At 38.9% G+C, this 20934-nt stretch overlaps 1 protein-coding gene across 4 annotated transcripts in view; it reads right to left on the bottom strand.

The window, feature by feature from the left end:
- Positions 1-20934, bottom strand: part of LOC128858382 (uncharacterized) — a 73847-nt gene that overhangs the window by 1374 nt on the left and 51539 nt on the right. For all 4 annotated transcript variants that reach the window (XM_054094607.1, XM_054094605.1, XM_054094606.1 and 1 more), the window contains exons 2-5: positions 1845-2093; positions 1646-1772; positions 1421-1564; positions 2-1330 (exon numbers count right to left, since the gene is read on the bottom strand). In XM_054094607.1, coding sequence (XP_053950582.1) covers positions 2-1330; positions 1421-1564; positions 1646-1772; positions 1845-2015 — 1771 coding nt within the window. In that variant the 5' untranslated portion in view covers positions 2016-2093. The remainder of the gene's footprint in view (position 1; positions 1331-1420; positions 1565-1645; positions 1773-1844; positions 2094-20934) is intronic.

Raw genomic sequence — 20934 nt, 5'->3', positions numbered from 1 at the left:
CCCAGCAAAGGTCCGAAGGCCAAAGAGAATATGGTGTTAAAAACCAGCTGTAGGCCGGAAGCAGCTGGCAAGCGTTTCAATGGCACATACGATGGTATAATGAGTGGCGAGAATATGGTACGGAAACCTTTGCCGAACCCGATGAGCAAGAAAAATGCCAAAATAGCGTAATAAGAGTTTGTCATCGTAACAAACATACGGCCAATGGCAATGGCAATAATGCCAAAAGCGAACAACACACGATTGTCTAGCTTGACTTTTTCCAGCGCGAATGGCGCTAAAAAGCGCACACAGATATCCATGCCGCCCAGCATTGACATGGCCAGCGAGATCTCTTCATTGGTATAGCCATATTCGTTTAAGATGAACGGCGTCAAAACAGAGAAATTCATTTCGGCAAACATCATAATAGTCATGCCCATAACCAAATTGACAAATGTGAAATCTCTCAAGAGATCCAAGTCAAAGAATTTCACCACTTTCTGTTTGAAACTCATTTTGCTTTTGGCCAATTCTTCGGCCTCTTCATCTGCTTTTAATTTCTCTTGTTCGCGTTTCAGCTCCTCGTCGGAGATTTTTTGCAGTAACGCTTTCTCCTCAGCACAGGTGCAATGTAATTCCTCTGCACCGGATTTCGAGTAGATGCTACCCTTGCTGGTGTAACGATCGTAATCTTCGCGTTCCCGATTGAAATAGTTCGGCTTGTACAAGCGCGATTCAGCTTGATCGTGTTCATCGTCTTCGCGCTCCGTTTCGGCAATATGTGCTTTGATCGAAGCTTGACGCATCACCTTATGCCTCAGGCGTATCGGGTTCATTTCAGCGGCTAGTGACACTTTCGAACCAAACCAACCATCGTTGGCGCGTGCCATCATCGGTGTACCCGGTTCGGTTATTTCATAGCCGGGCGTATCCAAATCATCCTCATTGAAGAGATATTGTGAAGAGAATATACTGCGTTTGTGATGTTTCTTATACTGACAGTATTTGCACTCATATTCCTCATTCTCAGGTAAAGGACTTAACGGTGTTAGTTGTTTGTTGGCCTCTTTCGTTTCCTCCTCAGCTACGTTATTCGGTTTCGGTGTGTGCCACAATACTGGCTGCAAAGTCAATGCGCACAAGAGCGCATTTAGCGTAAAGGCAGCATAAATTAGAATGGTACCCTGTGCGCCATAATGGATCAGTAAGAGCGTGGTGATGTGTGGGAAAATAATGGGGCCCAAACCGGTTATAGTCCAAGCAAAACCGGTTGCACGTCGTCGATTATTTTTGAAATAAGTATTCACTGCTAGCGAGACAGCGGCCATGCTGAGACCCATGCCGATAGCTAAAAGAAAAATGAGTGTTGAGTTAATGCGTAACCAAAGTCGAGCGGTCATGTGTATTGTAGAGATTTGGAAAGCCAGGAAATATTTACCAAAAATCATCGATAGACATATCACATATTGCCAAAATGTGACACACCACGTTGTCAATAAAGTACCGACGAAAATAAAAATATTGCCGACAATGGCCACTTGACGAAATGAGAAACGTCGAAACATGGCGCCGTTCACTATGCCTAAAATGCAAAAGAAAAAAGTTAGTTGTTCTTCATAAAAAAATGGCTGCCTAAATTATAATTATGTAGTTTGATATTTACCAATTAAAGATGCGATACTCATTACGATATTAATAATGGTCGTGGTCTCTTTGGCTGTGAAACCCAAATCTACCATACGTTGCCTATAGATCAGACCAAATTGCTGCAAGGGCGGGAAAATGGCGAGCTGCGAAAAGTATGCAATGAGTCAGATACGTTATTTTTTTTTAAATAACAACTCTATTGTAAAATCACTCACATTACTGAGTCCAGCTGCTACGCAAACCACCCAACCCCAACCGCCATCGGGCGCCACGAAATTCGGACCTAAATCGCTTTTATCCCGTCGCTTGGGTTTCTTCGGCTTTGTGGTCGCTTTGTACACTGTTATATTATTCTTCTCAGCGAGTGTAGCTTTTTCGATCACCATCTTTGCGTGCGTGTGTGTATTTTGTAATATTATTAAAATTAGCTTATTATCTGTAGATCAACGTCAACGACCGCAGCTCTGTAATGAAAACATATATTTGTGCATAAATATTTCATATTTAATTAAATGACTATTTAATTGCGGCAATTATGACTACCATTTTATAATGCCACGAAAACGAATGGGGCATGCAAAGTAGTCAACACGCGACTATTTGTGTTGAAACGCCATATGTAACAGGTGACTTTTAGAGGTACACCAATTTTATTCAAATGAAACTAAAAATCAACGAACACCCGTTAAGCCAGAAATGAGCTTCAATGCTAAAAATGTGGTCATAACAAAAATTTCGTGCAACTTCCTTTTGATTTTCGACCGATTCGCCGGACATACAACACAAAATGTAGCCCAATAGATTCAATTTACTTCTGCTCAAATATGAACGAGACTGATTTAATAAAACACAAACGGTTAATTATTGTTCAATTTTTATTTTATCTCCTTCAAAGTAATCACCATTGGAGGCGATACACATATGACAACGTTTTTTCCAATCATCATAGCATTTCTGGAAGGCCGATTTCGGTATGGATTTCAGTTCCTTCTTCGAATTCTTTTTTATGACTTCAATTGTCTCAAAATGCTTTCCACGGAGCGGCAACTTGAGCTTGGGAAACAGGAAAAAGTCACATGGAGCCAAATCAGGCGAATACGGTGCTTGCGGAACGATATTAACATTATTTTTGTTCAAATAATCGCGAACAAGACGTGATGTGTGAGCTGGTGCATTATCGTGATGCAAGAACCATCACTTGTTGTCCCACAATTCCTTTCTTTTAAGACGAACGTTCTCGCGCAAATACTTTAAAACGTCTAAATAATATTCAGCGTTAACCGATCGGCCTTGCGGAAGGAACTCCGAGTGCACCACACCTTCGTAATCGAAAAAAACAGTCAGCATAACCCTTTTTGGGTTTCGGCTCCTCCGGGGAGCGCCATTCCGATGATTGTTGGGCTGTTTCGACGTCATACTCATAAACCCAAGTCTCGTCACCTGTTATGATGTGCCGGATGTCCGTATCAGTCATGGCGAGCATTTCCTTAGCGACAGTTTTGCGTTGTTCTTTTTGAAGAAAATTCAACAATTTTGGAACAAGACGCGCGACAATCTCGTCTCATGCCCAAGGCATCATGAATAATAGTATGAACGGATCCATTTGATATGCTCAGCTCACTAGCTATCTCTCTTTCGGTCTCACGGCGATTTTCAAGCACAATTTCCTTTAGTTTTCCGATGTTTTCGTCGTTTACTGATGTTGCTGGACGCCGTTCATGAGGCAAGTTTTCAACCGATGTACAGCCCTCTTTGAACGATTTGTACCACTGGAAAACACGTGCATGCGATAGAGCAGAGTCCCCATAGGTTGTCTGCAACATTTTTAAGGCATCTGAAGCCGAAATTTTGTTGGAATAACAAAATTTCAAACAAATTCTTTGTTCAACTTGAATTTCCATCGTTAAATTCGAAAAACACACTCGAGCTTGACTTGTTTACAGTAGCACAGAAAACAAACTATGTGACACATCACGCTGAAATTTGCCATGTAAGCTTATAACAGCCCGACCATCCAACAAAAAATTTATTTTTGCCATATGTCATCCGCGGACCGTTTTATTGAATAAAGTCTCGTTCATATTTGAGCAGAAGTATGTATTTACTGAATTTTATAAGAGCTTGAATCAAGATTATCTTCTTCACGTATCTTTCACTGTGAGAGTTGAAAACGCCCCCGAATCAATACATTAGTACCCGATCCCACTCTCTTCTACAGAGGTAATGGCTTCTACGATGCTCTCAGGCGGGGCTCACATTAGTCGCCCCACGGCTGGAAATTACAATCTTACAATCAATAAAAATTGATCTTCAATTCGGATACGGCAAATAAGTGTTGGTGCCCTAAATTTTGGTAGCACATCGAGACACACATCAGATATTGGAGATGAATGCTTGACTTTGACAGCTTTCGAATGCGTATAAATTTCCGTTGTAATAAATTCCCCCAACTGATGGTTCGCAAGTTACGTCTATCGAAAGCTTTAAAGAAAGACTCGGCTAAATAGAAACACCCATTACAGCAATTATCGTTACATCGAATAACTGCGATACGAAATTCATAATAAGTGTAGTGTCCATGAGTGCCTCTATTATATAATAGTAATAATAAAAACATGAGTCATCATTCAACATTTCAAAGAATTATCCATTTCGAATAATTTAACATAATAAAACAATAATTAAAATACGTAAAAAAGTGTGTTTTTCTTGATTCATGAAGTATTATTTTATGTTATTGAAATTAATTTTTTATTAACGAAAGATTTTTTTACACACACTTTGATACAAAAAAAAAAACAGAAAATAAAACATATTTCGTAGATGTTACGTTCCGCATTGCCGGCATTCTCAACTGTTTGGCTTGATTTTCTCTTCCAATCCCAGCTCAAAATGATTTAACCACGATATTTTCCAGCCATTCTTCTGCCGTGTGACCATTTTTCATCAGTATGCGGCAATTCGGTCCAATAGGTTCTTTTACGCCAATTCATGTATCTCCCATACATACAGCTTCGTCTTGAACCCGGTTCAATGTAATAGTCCCAAAAGGTATTCTGGCTAATTTACAGTTTTCGGCCAATAGATCGAGTGCTCACATACCGATTTGACTTCACGATTTCCGTATTTTTTTCACATTTTTTACGGCGTTTGGCCTACCTGATTATATTATAGAAATATGTACTCCGATAGCCAAGCGGCAATTAGGGCCCTGGACTCAATTATGGTGTATTCGAAATTGGACAGAGAATGCTTGGTTTCACTTTCGGTTGCATCCGAATTTGTTTACCTACATAAGTCTAATCTGGATACCTGGTCATAGCGGCATTGTGGGAAACTGCGAAGCGGACGAGCCGGCCGGACAAGCGATCTATGAGGTAGCTTGCCCCCGAAATGAGAGCATCGGGATATCCTTGACAATCTGTCTTCTACTCCTGGAACAATGGGAACACAGCGAGTGTTTGAGAAGTATACAAACTTGTAAGTTCGAGAAATCCTTATAGCCACGTTTGGGTCGGAGGCGTTCGAACGATATACTGGGGATGACAAAAATGTCAACCCTCAAACTTCGTGGGTGTCCTCACGGGGCACTATGCGCGTGGAATTTGGAATTATTTGAAGTCCTTTCTGCGGCAGCTGTGTGGAGGATGAGGTGGAATCATCTCAGCATCTTCTCCTTAGCTGCCTCGCTCTCAAGGAACTAAGATTTACTACTGTGGGCAAAAAGTAAGGTGAATTTATTTGTCAAACTTCGCGGTATTAAAATTTCGCTCTAGTTATTTTTTTCATGAGTTGGCAGCACTGTTAATAACATCTGGGCCAACTTTCATGTGAATGTCATTATCAGTAATATATTTACGCTTGTGTTTACCAAACGACCAAGAGTGCATTTTTCGATTTTTACAATGTCTGATTTGATTGAGCAGAGAAGTGCCATCAAATTTTGTTTGCGGAACGAAATTTCGGCTTCGGAAACGTTTAGAATGTTGCAGAAGGCATTTGGTGATTCGACCATGTCGCAGAAAAATGTTTATAAGTGGTACAAAGACTTCAAAGAGGGTCGAGAACGTGTTGATGACTTGGATCGCTCCGGACGACCATCGACGTCAACAGATGACCAACACGTCAATAAAGTGAAGGAGTTAGTGCTCAAAAATCGTCGGTTGACTGTTAAAGACCTTACTGATATGATCGGAATATTAGAAGGATCTGTGAAAACCATTTTGAAAGACCATTTGGGCCTACGAAAAGTCAAATCTCGTTTGGTACCGAAAACTCTCAATTTTTTGGAAAAAAGTCGTCGCGTTGATGTGTGTGAAACAATGCTTTCAGGCTATCAGGACAAGCTCAAATGCATCATTACGGGAGATGAGACTTGGATTTGTGTTTACGACCCTGAAACAACTGACCAATCAAGCGAATATCGTGCTAAAGGCGAGGCCAGACCGAAAAGAGCACGTCAAAGTCGTTCAAAAATAAAGGTCAGATGGTGTGGTGCACTATGAATTCCTTCCACCTGGCCAAACTGTTAATAAGGAATATTATTTGAGCGTTATGCGTCGTTTACGTGAAGCAATTCGTCTAAAAAGACCAGAATTATGGGCCAACAACTCTTGGTTTTTGCATCACGATAATGCACCGTCTCACACTGCACTCGTTCTTCGTGACCATTTCGCCAAAAATTCTACGCATATCGTTCCGCAACCACCGTATTCGCCTGATTTGGCTCCGTGTGACTTCTGGCTATTCCCAAAACTCAAGAGACCACTCCGGGGAACGCGTTTCGAGTCGATTGAGGAGATAAAAGCTGAATCGAAGAAGGCGCTGATGGCTATACCGGAAATAGACTATTTGGCATGTTTCAGGGATTGGAAAAATCGTTGGCATAAGTGTATTTCATCGAGAGGGGATTATTTGGAAGGGGATGAAATTGATGTATAAGAATAAATAAAGAGTTTTCATTTTACAACCAAATTCACCTTACTTTTTGCCCACAGTTTTAAACATCTTGCTTCTCACTTCTTTCCTACACCTGCTGATATAGCAGGCCTTGATATCAAAAATTTGATGAACTTCATCGGCTGCATAAAGCGGCTAACATTATCGCAAATTGGTCACCGTTTGTAATCCACAAATACTCAACCTCATATCGCATATTTCTATGATTTCTTCATTGGGTACCAGGTTGCTGCGGGTGACATCTATGATTGATCGCAGCGCCGTCATTTCCATCTTAGTCATAGCGTGTTTTGTAGCGATTGTGTCAGCTCCTGACGACTTTCCTTTAATGCTTAGGCGTTTATATCGCCATATGATATCAAGCAAACATCCATTCGAGCTGCTTTATTTGTATGGTTGGCAGCCTCGGCGCTTATTTCGAGATACTATCATGGATTTTGTCTTTACCACCAATAATTGTTACAACTTTTTACAACACTTCACCTAATATATATAAGTCCATCACGTAGCCTTTTCGGTTTCTTGCAATGTCTGAAACAGCTTGGTTACCCAGATTATTTCGCTGTTGGTGTTAAGATTTTGTATTTGAGGGAACATTTCTTTTTGCTGTCTAATCCATCTCCATGCTAAGCCACTATCATCACCGTCATTAGTTCTTAATCTTTGTTGAAACTTTTTTAGTTGCTCTGTTTACTGCCTTTTCTAACTAATTTGACTTGTGGTCAGGCATCTATTGCAGTATACGCTAATAAATGTACAGTTGCGCTCCTCTAACAACTTATGAATTGCAATTCAATGCTTGAGCTCGCACGCCTTTCAACAATAGGCGTAACGGTAGTTATGTAAATATTTAAAATACTCTTTTCTGTTGTGAACTCAAGCAAAAATATTCATATCCTCAGCAATGTCATTAACGTGTAGTTATGCTTTAGCAGTTTGCTGCAACTAAACGCATAAGTGCCTCGTAAACCATGTAAAGCTCATAAATTTACTATCTCATAAAACAGCTGTCAAAATTTGTATGGGCAAGCGTTACCACAAATTACGAAGTTTCGATGACAAAGCCAGTGCGGATAGAAGGTGAAATAATTATTTTGTCAGGTGGCTTAATTTTAAACTGGGTGTACATGTTAAAAGTTCCAAGTTTCGTGAATTTGATATTATTCAAAAAACATACAAAAAAATTAAAAATAAAATATCTGTTGCCATGGCTATAAGAGGCCAATGCAAGATTGAATACTCCTTAAGGAAGAATAATCCTTTTAAAGGGAATTCATGCAGAGGAGCTGGAACTCTTTGAACTTCAAACGAATCGATTACATTCCAGATACTGATGAGAATACAATTTGAAATAATTGTCACAGAGATTGTTGTTGTTCTAACAACACAAACATTTTACTCAAATATTTTGGAAATGCTATTAGATTCTCAGTCCTTGACCGGATATAAATTCGGGTCGTTTCGGTAACGTTGAACCGTCTGTAGTGCGAGAATTCACAGAAGTTGTAATAGGCGTTTATAGGCCGATGTGAATCACATTAATCTGTGTTCGTGTATTCTGAAGACATCTACTTAAATTGAGCGCGCTTGATGGAAAGTTTCAGGTATAGCTCCAATTTGCAAGGCCACTTGATGAGTTGCCAGTTAGGTCGCGTTTCTGGTACGGTGATCCTAGAAAGTAAAAAACCTGTACAAGACAGATTTTGCTATGCAGAATTTTATCAAGTACTTCATTAATTCACTACTCTAGCGGCGGAGCTTCTTTGCTGAAATGATCGAAATATAGGCTTTGGTTTGCCTTTTGCCTTCCTTATTCTACCAGTTTTAATAACCGCGGAAGAACTACTTCATTAGCCAGGTATGCAATGTAACCAGATACCCTACTCATAGTTGTGATGTCTATTAATTGTTGAAAGCAGTCCCGCACCAGCTTGGTAGTAAATTTGTGTACCTACTTTCATAACTATGAACAATAATTTGTCGTCCGGCTTGCCGCCCCACACAGCGTACCTTTAAAAGCATACTCCTAAGACGCGTTACTCAGCTTGAAGCAGGGAATGGGAAATATAAGCCTTGTATGTTGAAACGAGGAGTCCTATTTTAACGCTATTATTTGACTTGGAGCCATAAGTACATCATACTAGGTTGTTCAATAAGTTTTGCGGTTCATCCAACGAGTTTCCAATTTATGAATTACATCCCTGAAGTGAGAATCTGGAAAGTCTCCAAAGTCTCTTATGACCTCATCATTTGATGAAAAACGCTTTTCAGGCATGAATCGGACCGATTTCTGGACATGAGTTCGCTTCGGAACTGAAGAGCTAGGTTCACACCACTCTTTAGCCTTCTGTTTTGATTAAGGATCATGGTGATATACCCAAGTCTCATCCACAGTGATGAATCTACAGACAAAATCCACTTTGTCCTTTCGAAAACGCTCAAAATGTTGCTGAGAAAGTCGCATTCGAATGAGTTTTTGTTCCATTGTTAGCTAATGCGGCACCCATTGTGCACACAGCTTGCTGAAACACAATTTTTCAGTCAAAATATTGCTTACACTGTCCAATGAGACGCCTAGGGCTTCTACTAAATTATTTTCAGTCACTTGACGATTGTTCAATACGACTTCCCGTATTTCTTCTACGAATTCTGGTGTTGTTGCGGTTTTCGGACATCCTTGTCGTGGATCGCCTTCAAGGCTTGTACGATGACGTTTCAATTGAGCAACCCATCTTTCTACTGTACTGATTGTTGGCGAAGAGTCCTTATATTCTTTAAATATTCGTACATAAATTTCCTTTGCTTTAAACCTTCCTTTAAAAACTCCGTCACTGAACGATACTTGATTTTTTCCATTGTTAGTAGAAAATACTGCGACACGTCGGTACTAAATGGCTTGTCATCAAAACATGAATTGTCAGATTGAAATTAAAATTCACCTACGTTCATTTGAAGAGTGTATCAACATAACAAACAAAAATTTAGGCTAGTAGCAAAGCCCTCTCTTATCGAACCGTAAAACGTATTGAATCACCTGGTATATGGTATGACTCTACTTCCGGAGTTAAAGTCGTCCCTTGCCTTAATTGAACTTATTTGAGAATAAGACATTAAAATTATGTGTGAGGTGCAACCTCGAAAGACCAACATGGGTAATACGAAGTTCTTCTTCTTAGTTTCTAGTTGTACTAGCAAATATTTGAAATGCGCTGGTCTGCCGTTATCGTCATCATCATCTTTTGGCTCTACAGCTCTTTGTGAGCTTTGGCCTGCTGCACGTGGGGCCTCCATACGTCTCGAACGCTTGCGACTTTTTTCTAGTTCGTTATCCTAAGTTTCTTGATGTCGTCCTCTAGTTCGTCGATCCATCTTGTTCTCGGCTTTCCTCTTGCTCTAGTGTTGAACGCTTTGGCTTCTACGATTTTCTTCTGCGCCTTCGTACCGTCCATTCTTGTAATGTAACCCAGCCAACTTAACCGCTGCTCTTTGATGAAACGTATAACATTTTCGCCCTTTATCAGTTGATCTAGCTCGTCGTTCCATCTTATCCGCCACTCGCTGTGATCTTTGATTGCTCCGAAAATCCATCTGAGTACTTTTCGTTCGAAGGCTTGCAGTTTTGTTTTACTGCTTCAATTAGCGTTCACGATTCAGCTGCATAGCATAATACTGGTCTAATGGTGGTTTTATACAGAGTCAGTTTGCATTGTCTGTTTAGTAGTTTTGATTTGAAGAGATTTGTTAACGACGCATACGATCTGTTCGCTGCTAGAATTCTCTCATCGATGGTGAGGCTCATTGAATTGTATCTACTCAGTTTGAAGCCTAAATAGGTAAAGGATTCAACGATTTCAAAAGAAAAATCGTCAATTTTCAGTTTACCTGATGTTGGTTTATTTTGTCTGGACATCATCATATATTTCGCCTTATCTTCTTCCAATTTTACAAGCGGCAATTGCAATATCAGCGAATGTTTCGGTTAGGACGTGGATATTTGTGCTGATAATTGCTAAGTCATCTGCGTATGCGAATAATTGGGTAGTTCTGTTTAAAATATGTCCAGTCCTTTTTGCCTCACTTAATTCATCGATGGTACAGCATAGCATAAGGTTGAAGATTGTTGATGAGAACGTATTCCCTTGTCTTACTCCAGTTTTAATTCTGAAGGGGTCGGGTTTTTTTATCTAGTATCATTACTTCAGTTTCTTTCAGAGTCATCATCACTATTCTGGTTAGTTTGTCTGGGATTTTGCATTTATAAAATATTGTGGGGATAGCTAGGGATGCTATCGAAAGCTTGCTTGAAATCAACAAACAGCATGTGCAGCCCAATGTTATGCTCAAAACATTTCTCCTTGGACTGTTTAAGAGAAAAAATTTGGTCTATTATTGACCTTCCAGGTCGAAATCCGCTTTGATACTCTAGAAGTATTCTTTCCGAGTGGCCTATAAGTCTTTTGTTAACAATTCTTGTGAAGATTTTATACTTTGTGTTGAGTAGGGAAATCCCGCGATAGTTTTTTCAGTTTAATTTATTGCCTTTCTTGTGAATGGGGAGTATTATTGCTGTGTTCCGGTCGCCTGGCAGTGTTTCATTGTTCCAGATCAAAGTGGTCAGGTGATGAATTCTTTCAATGTAACTAGTATTTGCGTTTTTTAGGAGCTCAGCTGTTATATTGTCTTCTCCAGGCGCTTTGAAGTTCTTCATATATATTAGTTGTCTGGGTCTAGTATTTCCTGTAATGTAGGTGGTTGTTCGTCAGGGTGGTCTGCCGTTATGGCAAACTATTTTATTCTACAGCGTAGTCGCAGTCACTTGGAAGTTTATCTCTAATGGAAGCTTACGCACAGTGAGCATACACAGCCGCAAGACTTCTATTCAATTTTCCTAATATTTTCAAAACTGTAGTAGTATTAGGGAATAATAGGAAATTATTTGAATGAAATTGTTTTACCTTTTTAGTGGCATCAAGGCTCACTCTTCCTAATGGAAAATAAATCATTGAAAACTATTCATACTTATTTCATTTATACTCAAATTAAATTTAAGTTTTGATTCGAAATGCCAGTTGAACCACCCTGTATTAATATTTTATTCGGGAACAAATTGAGCATTGCAACTTCAACATATAAAATGAATAAAATTCATTGCAATCGTCGCGCAGCCATGGGTAGACTTTTGTTGTCAGTTGATCGGCGGTGATCGTCTTTAGTCTAAAAATTTATTGCAAATGACCGCCTGCAACAGCAAAAAAAAGAAATAAATTTCGCCACAGTCTGCCCCTTTGGCAAACCAAGTATGCCATCGAGTTGAGCAGGGAAGTCAGTGAAGAAAGGAGTTGTGCATATGGGAGACGTCTGTGGAATGTGTTGGGGCACCTATTTTTAAACTTGAAATAAAATATATTGTAGACGGATGAAATGCGCAAAGCGTTTTCATGTCACGTCGCGTGCAACAAATTGACAATGAATCAGCACAAAATATTTTCTATGTACAGCCCAACTCGATCTTTTATTATTATAAAGAGTATTATTTTTTTACTTTGTCCTTGTGTTATTGTTGTTGTTGTTTTTAAGAAGACGCAAATGGAGAATAATATTTTCATTTCACTGCTTATTAAAGGCAAATTGTCAGAGGAGGAGGAGGAGTCCACTTGTATTCTTATTGCACACAAACGAACCGTGACAAAAATTTGTTTCCACCAAAGAGATATTTAACGGTGTGGATTAAACACAGAAAAAGTTAAATAGACAATTTTTCGACAAGCTACGACCAAAGAGCTATGCACATACATATACACATATGGATGTAAGAAGATTGAGTTGAAAGTATGTTGTTATTAAGAATGCTAGTGTTAGCGCCAATTTTTGATACCGGAATTTGGGATTTATTCACTCTTGCCGATAACCTATGTTTAGGTCATGGTTCTATCGCCTGTGATACTCGCCGTCGCTAACGTGCAAAGGTCCAAAAATCTTCCGCAGAATTTTTCTCTCAAGCACTCCAAGCGACGCAGCAGATATTGTCATCAGCCCCGCTTCTGCGCCATACAATAGGATGAGAGACTTACAAAGTATTCGTTGAGAGAGGACTTTGCTATTCAATTGCCTATAATCAAAGAAAGGTTTGGACAACCCATAACCCTTACTAAGGTCGAACGAAGAATGTTCACGGGCGTTCTCACAGGTCACTACGGATTGCGTAGTTATCTGCACTGGATTGGTATATGGTTCACTGACTCCTGTCAATTCTGTGGCCTGTCCCCGGTGATGCTATAGCAGAAGAAAAAAGATAAGTTACATGAGCGAGAAAGGCACATACGCTCAGCCCAACGAGGCTCTATCAGAGGTTTTTTAAGAGAACTCGATTAAGAAGAGGGCACAAAAGTACATGAGGTCGAAGTGCAAACCTTATTTTCATTCATTTACTCGTTCACGAATAGAAAAGCTTTCAAAATTGAGTAAGCTAAACGCGATCTAAACTGACTTCATATATTTAAAACCTGCCGACGAAAAACACCACTTCGCAAGAATAAGTCTCATAAGTCTCATATGTTCTCGAATTCGCAAAGAAGTTGTGTAGCGAAAATGGTGAAAATTGTGTATTTGTCAATATGGACTTTCATTCAGTAAGAGTTTATTCCAAAACATGCCTTCAATGATAAAATATGTGTTAATGTAACTAGGCCCGAAATTTCCGGGACTAAAATAGCTCTATCTTCCAGAACTCCGGGATTCTTGGTCTTACGTACATATGTATGTACGTATACTGATACCTTAGGTTTAAGTTTATTTTCGTTTTTGCCAGCCATCGGCACAAACATTGTCGACAGCAACAAAGAACAGCATAATGTGGACAAATGCCTAAGTGGAAATGTTTTGCTTGTTTGAAAAAAAGTTAAATACTCATAAAATAAAAAAATACTGTAAACAAAGTGAAGAAATGAATATAGAAAATCCAGCGCAGCTGGTGTGAACACACGCTTCAACCGCTCTACTAGTACAACAGGCAGCTTATCGGGAAGCGCACTGCACAAATCACTGAGATCATTTTGATCGTCATCATGAACCATCGATTGTTTAATATTCAAGGAGTGGGCCGCATTCATGCCGATATGTGTGAGCGTGTGTGGAACTAATGGGCGAATGTCGTTGAAAATTCCTGCATAGAATTATGAGTGAAGTGGGAAAAAGCGAAAAAGCGAAACAGGCATGCAATTATGCATTGTCACTCGTGCGATCGTCGCATTGAACCCATTTAGAATCGATGATATCGATTGAAGATGATGGAGACACAAGCACATGTGTGCGTACAACTTCATACCTAAGTACGCACGGATCGGGTGTGGGTACATGTGTGTAGTTGCGTGGGTGTCATTGTACCCGCAAACGTGCAGACCAATTCTCAACGCAAGTGCTAGACAAGTGAATGAATTTGACGAGGAAATTGAATGAAATGCCAAAGGAGTGTGGCTGTATGTACATATTGCAACACCTTAAAATTCTTTGATAATAAAAATAGATTGATTGTTTATAGGCGTACACACATATCTATGTGCATATATATGTAAATGTGTCTATGGCTGGATACTCGTAAATGCATGATCAAACTTACATACGAATTTTGTGACGCACCCACGAAAGGCGTTTACCACTTAATGGATTATAAAATAAAGAATGAAGCCTGCTAATTGCTATAATAAAATCATTTCATTTAAAAATAGATAAAAAAACTAGTTAGGAGTCTAAGTTCAGGAGGCACCGTACTTTATGTTCCCAGCGCACGTTTTTAGCGAAATATTCTGTGTCTAAATAATAGGTAGAAGTAAATGTAGAAATATATGTATGTAAAGGGTGTTTTTTTTAGAGGTTAGGTTTTCAAGTTGGCACTACTTTTTTCGTAGATGGTCTTTTTGACAGCTGTCACTTGATTTATGCTCAGTTTGGTTTGCCATTTCATAATGAATAGACTTACACCTGAACAACGTTTGCAAATCGTGCAAATTTTGTATAAAATTGTTTTTTTGTTGTTGCTTTACTAATCTTACGACTGGCATAGCCGAATGCGATTATGCGTGACTATTAGTAGGAAGGTCTCGGGTTTAAAACCCACTGACAAAATGAAATTTCATATGATACAATATAAAATTTGTTTTCTTCCATCAAAGGCACTGTAGTTTCTGATAAGCGGACACCTTGCAAACTCTTCCTCGCGGGTGTCGAAAACAATAAATTTGGTTAATGTGAAATAGCGGCCAAAGTCCATACACACTGTATTGCCGTGGAAATTCGCATGTATCTCACGGCAAAGTACAGGGTTTGATTGAAAAGTAATGAGCCTTCCCGCGCGGAGCGTTAACCAAGCGATCAACCGAATCGGCTGGTGGAGGAAAATGATCGTTGGACCTTCCCCTTCCACTAAAAACCGGTCCCAGTTCGCTGGCAACAGCGGTGCAGTCAACAACGCCGATTCGGTTGATCGTTTGGCAGACGCTCCGCGCGGGAAGGCGCATTACTTTTCAATCAAACCCTGTAGTACTCTGTTCACATCGTGGAAACACCGCGCAAGACGCCAGCAACATTTTTCCGCACCTACTTATAATGGGCATTTAATTTAAAATTAAACGAAAACCGACAGTTCGTTTCCGCGTGAATTGCCGGAGTTCAAATACTCCGAATATATGGCATTTTTAAGCGCAACGTCTTTGCGAAGAGTGTAAGTAAATATTTTTTTAAATTTTTTTGTATCAATAGATATGTGTATTAATTTATTTAAAAACACTTTTCTTATAAAAAGTGTGTCAATTGCTTTTGCGGCGATACTTATATTTAGTCCTGCCATAAGTTCTGTTACAAGTTAAGACCATTATAAATATGAAACAATAATACTTTTCTAATGAAGTTAGCTTTATTTAATCATGCAAATAAATTTTTAATTTTCATTCGAAATGGTCACCATTTGCTTTTACAAATGCATTCAAACGATTAAGTCATTCAGCTATTGCAGGTCTTCGACAAGCCACGTTCTCCAATTCTGAAAATAAACTGTAGTCCCATGGATTCAGATCTGGACTTCCAGACGGCCAATCTTCTGCGACTATGAACTCACTGCTGAGTGGTTTTTGCCTTATGGGCTGGAGCGGAAACGTGCTGGAATATACAACACTCTTCATTGAGGTGAGTACTGACTTACCACGTCTTTTAAGACATTCTCCTGGTATAATGGTTCACAGAAATGAAGGGATGTAACGATTTTACAAGACCCTACTGCCAAAGCATTACTAATGCTGGATGGTGGCCACGCTGAACCTTTGAAACAACAGTTTTTGCATCTCTTGAAGTTTTTGCATAGATTTTGTCGTTTTGCTTATTAAAAACTTCTGCAACAGTGAACATTTTCTCATCTGTGAAAAGAATATTGAAATGGCCGTAGACCGCGGGCCACCGAAGAAGCGGCTTGCATCTGTCGAATCTATATTAATTTTCTTCAAACGCGTTGTTAAAAGATGACCAGTTGGGCGACGGAAGATCATCTCTAATTGGTCTTGACATCGATCTGGTCGATACATTCATTTACCTGGACATGATTTTCTGCGTTCTGGGAGTATTTCTGCGAATTCTTTCTCAAATGGCTTTTATGGCTGCAATGATTCGAACCACGCGAGGTCAACCACTTCTTTTTCTGTCTGTCACTTCAGACGTTTGGGAAAAACGATTGATCGTGCGGTAAACAAACATTCTCGAAATATTAAGTTTTTTCAGCAACTCGTGAATCTCACTCGCACTTTTACCACACTTAGATAAAGCAATCACTACATTGCGATTTTCCTTAGCTTCCCACTCCATTGCTAACAAGCAAAATTTGCCACGAAGCTGAGTATAATTTATGAGCAGACAATGTGTACGAACAAAATCAAAAATGACACAACTTTTTTCTGCGAATTCGTTCTGGCTGTATGCATTGTAAAATTTGTCACAGAATTTATGGCTAAGACTAAGAGAATTAGACGTTTCATCTCAATCGACAATGAAGGCGTTTCACGGCTGTGAAGTCAGATATTTTGTTTAAAATGTTGTTTATTTCTTACATAAACCATGTGAGTAGACAGTGAAGAAGTGTTTCAGCAAAGTTGTTAATGAGAAAACCGACATCCCTATCGGCTTTAGCCATTGGATCATAGAGAATGAGCTTCCACTATCAGCAGCTGCTCAGTTCTCCAATGTTATTAATTTAGCTCAGAACCAAGTCCAAGTTGATGCTGAAGACTATCTTTAATGTAGCTGAAGATGTAGAAAATAGTATTATTAAGAATCGCTTGCAAACTCTTATGAAGATGAACTAGAAAATGAGCTTGCCGACCTGCTAACTTCTTATAAAGAGGGTCTTTTAGCTACAAGAAAACTAAACGCTTTTTCCTTACATCACTGCGACCTCAAAGGCGTTGAATTGCTTACTGATCTTGATATTGAAATTAAAGTTAAAACTCGCCAAACTAAAATTTCTGGCTTTTTAATCTATTTGAATACCTTGCATAATAAAATTTTTTTTTACACTACATTACTCATATTTCTCTACAAGGCGGTGCAAAATTAATCACTCTATCGGAATATTTATAATTGATCATATTTGCCACTGATGAACTAGACAGCTGCAGTATAAAAACAGACAAGCAATGGAGTGCGTTAGGCTCAAAATAAAGATTTCCATCACTTAAATAACTGTTTTTGTTTTATTTAGTTAGATATTCCGAAAAAAATGTCACTTGTGCCACTTGAAAGATTAAAGACCTGTCACAAATTATTATTGACCTTTTTAAACTCTTCTTATAGGCGAACAGATTTTGAGGAAGGGAAAAAGTTTAGAGGGGGAAAATACTGCACTTAATACAAAGAATTTAGTATGAAATATCAAGCATAGTGGCGACAACGTAATGGTTTGGATGCTCTTGCGGTATCTGGAGTAGGAATAATAGGTTTATTTGAGGGTAACATAGCCCGTTGTAATTACAAATTTTTACTATAGCATAATTTGAAACCTTCGGCGGATAAATTGCAACTTAATGCAGGTGGGATCTTTCAAACCAAATAACCATCCAATACACGCGGCACACATTGCTTAGGAGTGGTTGCTTTACTATGTTAGTGCATAATTAAACAGGTCATCGCAAAACCCAAATTTAAATATTATATTACTGAATACTTATGGGACATTTTGGAACGCAAAATTAGGAAAAAACCTGGTTTACAGCACTGCGCAAAATAAAAGCTTGGAATAGTAAAGGCTGTTTTAGAAGTAAGATGTCAGTAGTGAATAGTTCCTTTTTTATGTCATCTTTAACATTTCTTAAGTAGATCGATGTACAATTTTTCACCTTAGAGCGATTTGAAAAAACTGGTCGATCGTTAAGAACAACATATCGCACAATTCGTAATTTTTTGGTGCAAATATTCATCCGAATGAGTCGGCAATTCAAAGGATAGTGAAAAAATTTCAAGAAACTGATTCTGTCGATGATAGAAATAGGACTTTAGGCTTTTTAGGCAGGCCAAAAACTGGACATTCTGTTCAGAATATTGCTGCTGTAGCGCAAAGTTATGCTAAATAACCTTCAACATCTATATCTCGACGCTCTTAACAATTAGGCAGTCATGAATTGACTGTGTGGCGGGTTTTACCTGTGGACGTGCTCATGGTGGATCTTTAAATTATGTAATTTTCATGAAAATTAGTGAAACCTGAAAGAATCCAAATTTTTACATTTTTAACTGTAAAACAACATCAGGGCAAACATCGCGTCTTTTAAAAGACGCTTTATAACGTCTGCAGAGGAGGCAAATGCCATCACTGCTTTAAGCACTTCAAAAATTCTACACTGCGAACGAACAAGCACTGGTGCCTACGTATTCATTTACTCTATGGCCACGTCACTTTCATAAGCTTGATGAAACTTTTTAAATTTTTTTTTAATTTTGCACAAAGTTTGAAACTTATAATGGCATGTTTTTGTTGTACTATGAATATAATTTTAATTTAAGAAAATAAAAAGAAATTAAATAAAAATAAGTAAGTAGCCAAAGATTTGCAATACGAGTGTGTCGCGCTGCTGTTGCTGGGTATACCTATCCTACTGAAGCTCAGTATTCAAGAAATAAATGTCATTAACTAAGCTGCAGATCAAATTACAACGTATTGCGACAACCTTCGGGTTTTCTCCAAAACCTTCAGACTGTTTAAAATGTAGACACAGTGTTGCAAACATACAAACATAGGATGCCCCATAAGTTTCAAAAATTATGCACAGGTTGAGTGAGGGCTAAATTCTAGAGGTATTTATGGTTGTTGTGTCGCAGAAGCTCACTGAAACAATCGAATAAGACGAGTATAGACATACGTATATATTTACATACATACATATTTTCACGCTAAAATGCAAATGCAATAACCAGAGTGTTGTTCTAAAACAAAACTCCCTTTCTTAACCAAGTACTTGCCTCAGAGGAAAAGAAGTTTTAAAATTGATGATACCCGTACATCAGAGAATACATAGGCAAGTTCATTTTGAAGTGCCCACAAAAACTAGTCCATTATTAAATTTAAATATTATTGTTGGCGTGTGTAATGAAGCAACACAAGTTCCAAGTATTTATGTACATTTATACATATATATACATATGCAAGAAGACACATACGTTACTTAAGAAGCTACATCTGTGCTCATAACTTGACTTAATCACTTTTCCTTGCAAAAACCCATATTTTCTTGCAAAAGTGCGAAAGTTAAGTAGCCGTTAACACTGTCGCGAGCAGAGGCGGAATAAATATTTTTACAAGTAAAAAAATGCCAACCCAGATTTGCATATATTTAGTATAGGAAGTATATTACAACAGCCTGCATACAAAGAGTCATTTAAACGGCGCGCTGTATGCCGATTTTAGCAAAATAATTACGAATATTCCACACACAACTGGATTATAGTGATTCGTAGGCAGCAAAAAGAAACCCGTTTAGCAGCCAAGAGCACACAAAAACAACAACAATAAGAACATCAATAGCAGCACCCATAGTGCGATCACAACAGTGCGCCCGACCTCATTGACGCAGCTACCAGCGCGCGCTCCTTTTACCGTATTGCTGGTTTGCTGGCTGGCTGGGCTCTCATTTAGTGCGAATTGTGGCGATTCATTGGCAGGATTTTATCCATGCGTGCGCTTTGTAGGCATTTTGTGTGAGCGTCAGCCAAGCCCCAGCCGTAGTTGTCATTCTGCCTACTACGAGTATATTGGCGAAGTGTGCTAGTGCTGCAGGTGGAGTGTGACGACGGCGGTAGATAGCGGCCAGACAGTCAACTTGACGTGGTAGGCCTATGCATTTATTCATGTGCCGAAATGTCCCGGAGCGCAATAAAATCAAATCAAATACAAATACAAATAAAACGCAATAACATACCAACTCGTCATTGTAGCTCCAACGAAAATAAAAATAACAACAACAAAAGCCGTCCAGATTAGACCAGCCGCAAGTTAATTCGCATGGTAGTTTGCTGTATTAAAACTTTGCACTCCAATGATGCGAAGCGTGCCAAGTAAGCGTGAATGAGCACTGACAGTGGAATGGAGTTAGGAAGTAATTGAGTAAAATTTATATATTCAGGGTCCGGCAGTCGAAGTGTAACCAACTAAAAAGGCCATAAATTTAGTTTGGAAAATTACTTTTATTCAATTAAAGAAAGAAAATTAATAATCAATTTACTTTTACTCGACATGACCAGCTTTTGCCTTGACTATGGCCTTGATGTGGTCCAGAAACGAATCGCAAGTGGCCCGTATGTGACTTGCAAGTATTTTGGCCCACTCGCGGGCAATGGTTTTTTTCAGCGCCTCAAAACTTGTGAATCTTTTAGTTCGGCGCCTGCTCTCCAAAATAACACAAAGAGACTAATCCATCGCATTCACGTCTGGTGTATTTGAGAGCCATTGATTGGGCGTTATGAATTTCGGAACGTTGTTTTTTATCCATGCTTGATGCCCGTGCATCAGCTGCGCGAGCGACCTGAAGTTGGTTACACTTCGAGTGCCAGACCCTTTATGATGACAGTTAAATAAAAAAATAGATGAATGTTTAAAAGATGCATGGGTATTTCAAAGTAATCCCAAATCCAAATTAGAAACATACTATTTTTTTACGTCTGTCGTTTGATTAGTTTTAATTTTTACATATAATCCTTTAAATGCATTCAGACATGGAAATTGTCCAACTCAGTAAACCGTTAAAGTTATTTACTCTATCAACATCATCATCTTTTGGGTAGTTCGAACGGGTAGTTTGACAAGATTCATTTGAAAAA

This window comes from Anastrepha ludens, chromosome 3 (assembly GCF_028408465.1).
Source record: "Anastrepha ludens isolate Willacy chromosome 3, idAnaLude1.1, whole genome shotgun sequence".
Taxonomy (NCBI): Eukaryota; Metazoa; Arthropoda; class Insecta; order Diptera; family Tephritidae; genus Anastrepha; species Anastrepha ludens.
This window is presented reverse-complemented; position numbering and strand designations above follow the sequence as displayed.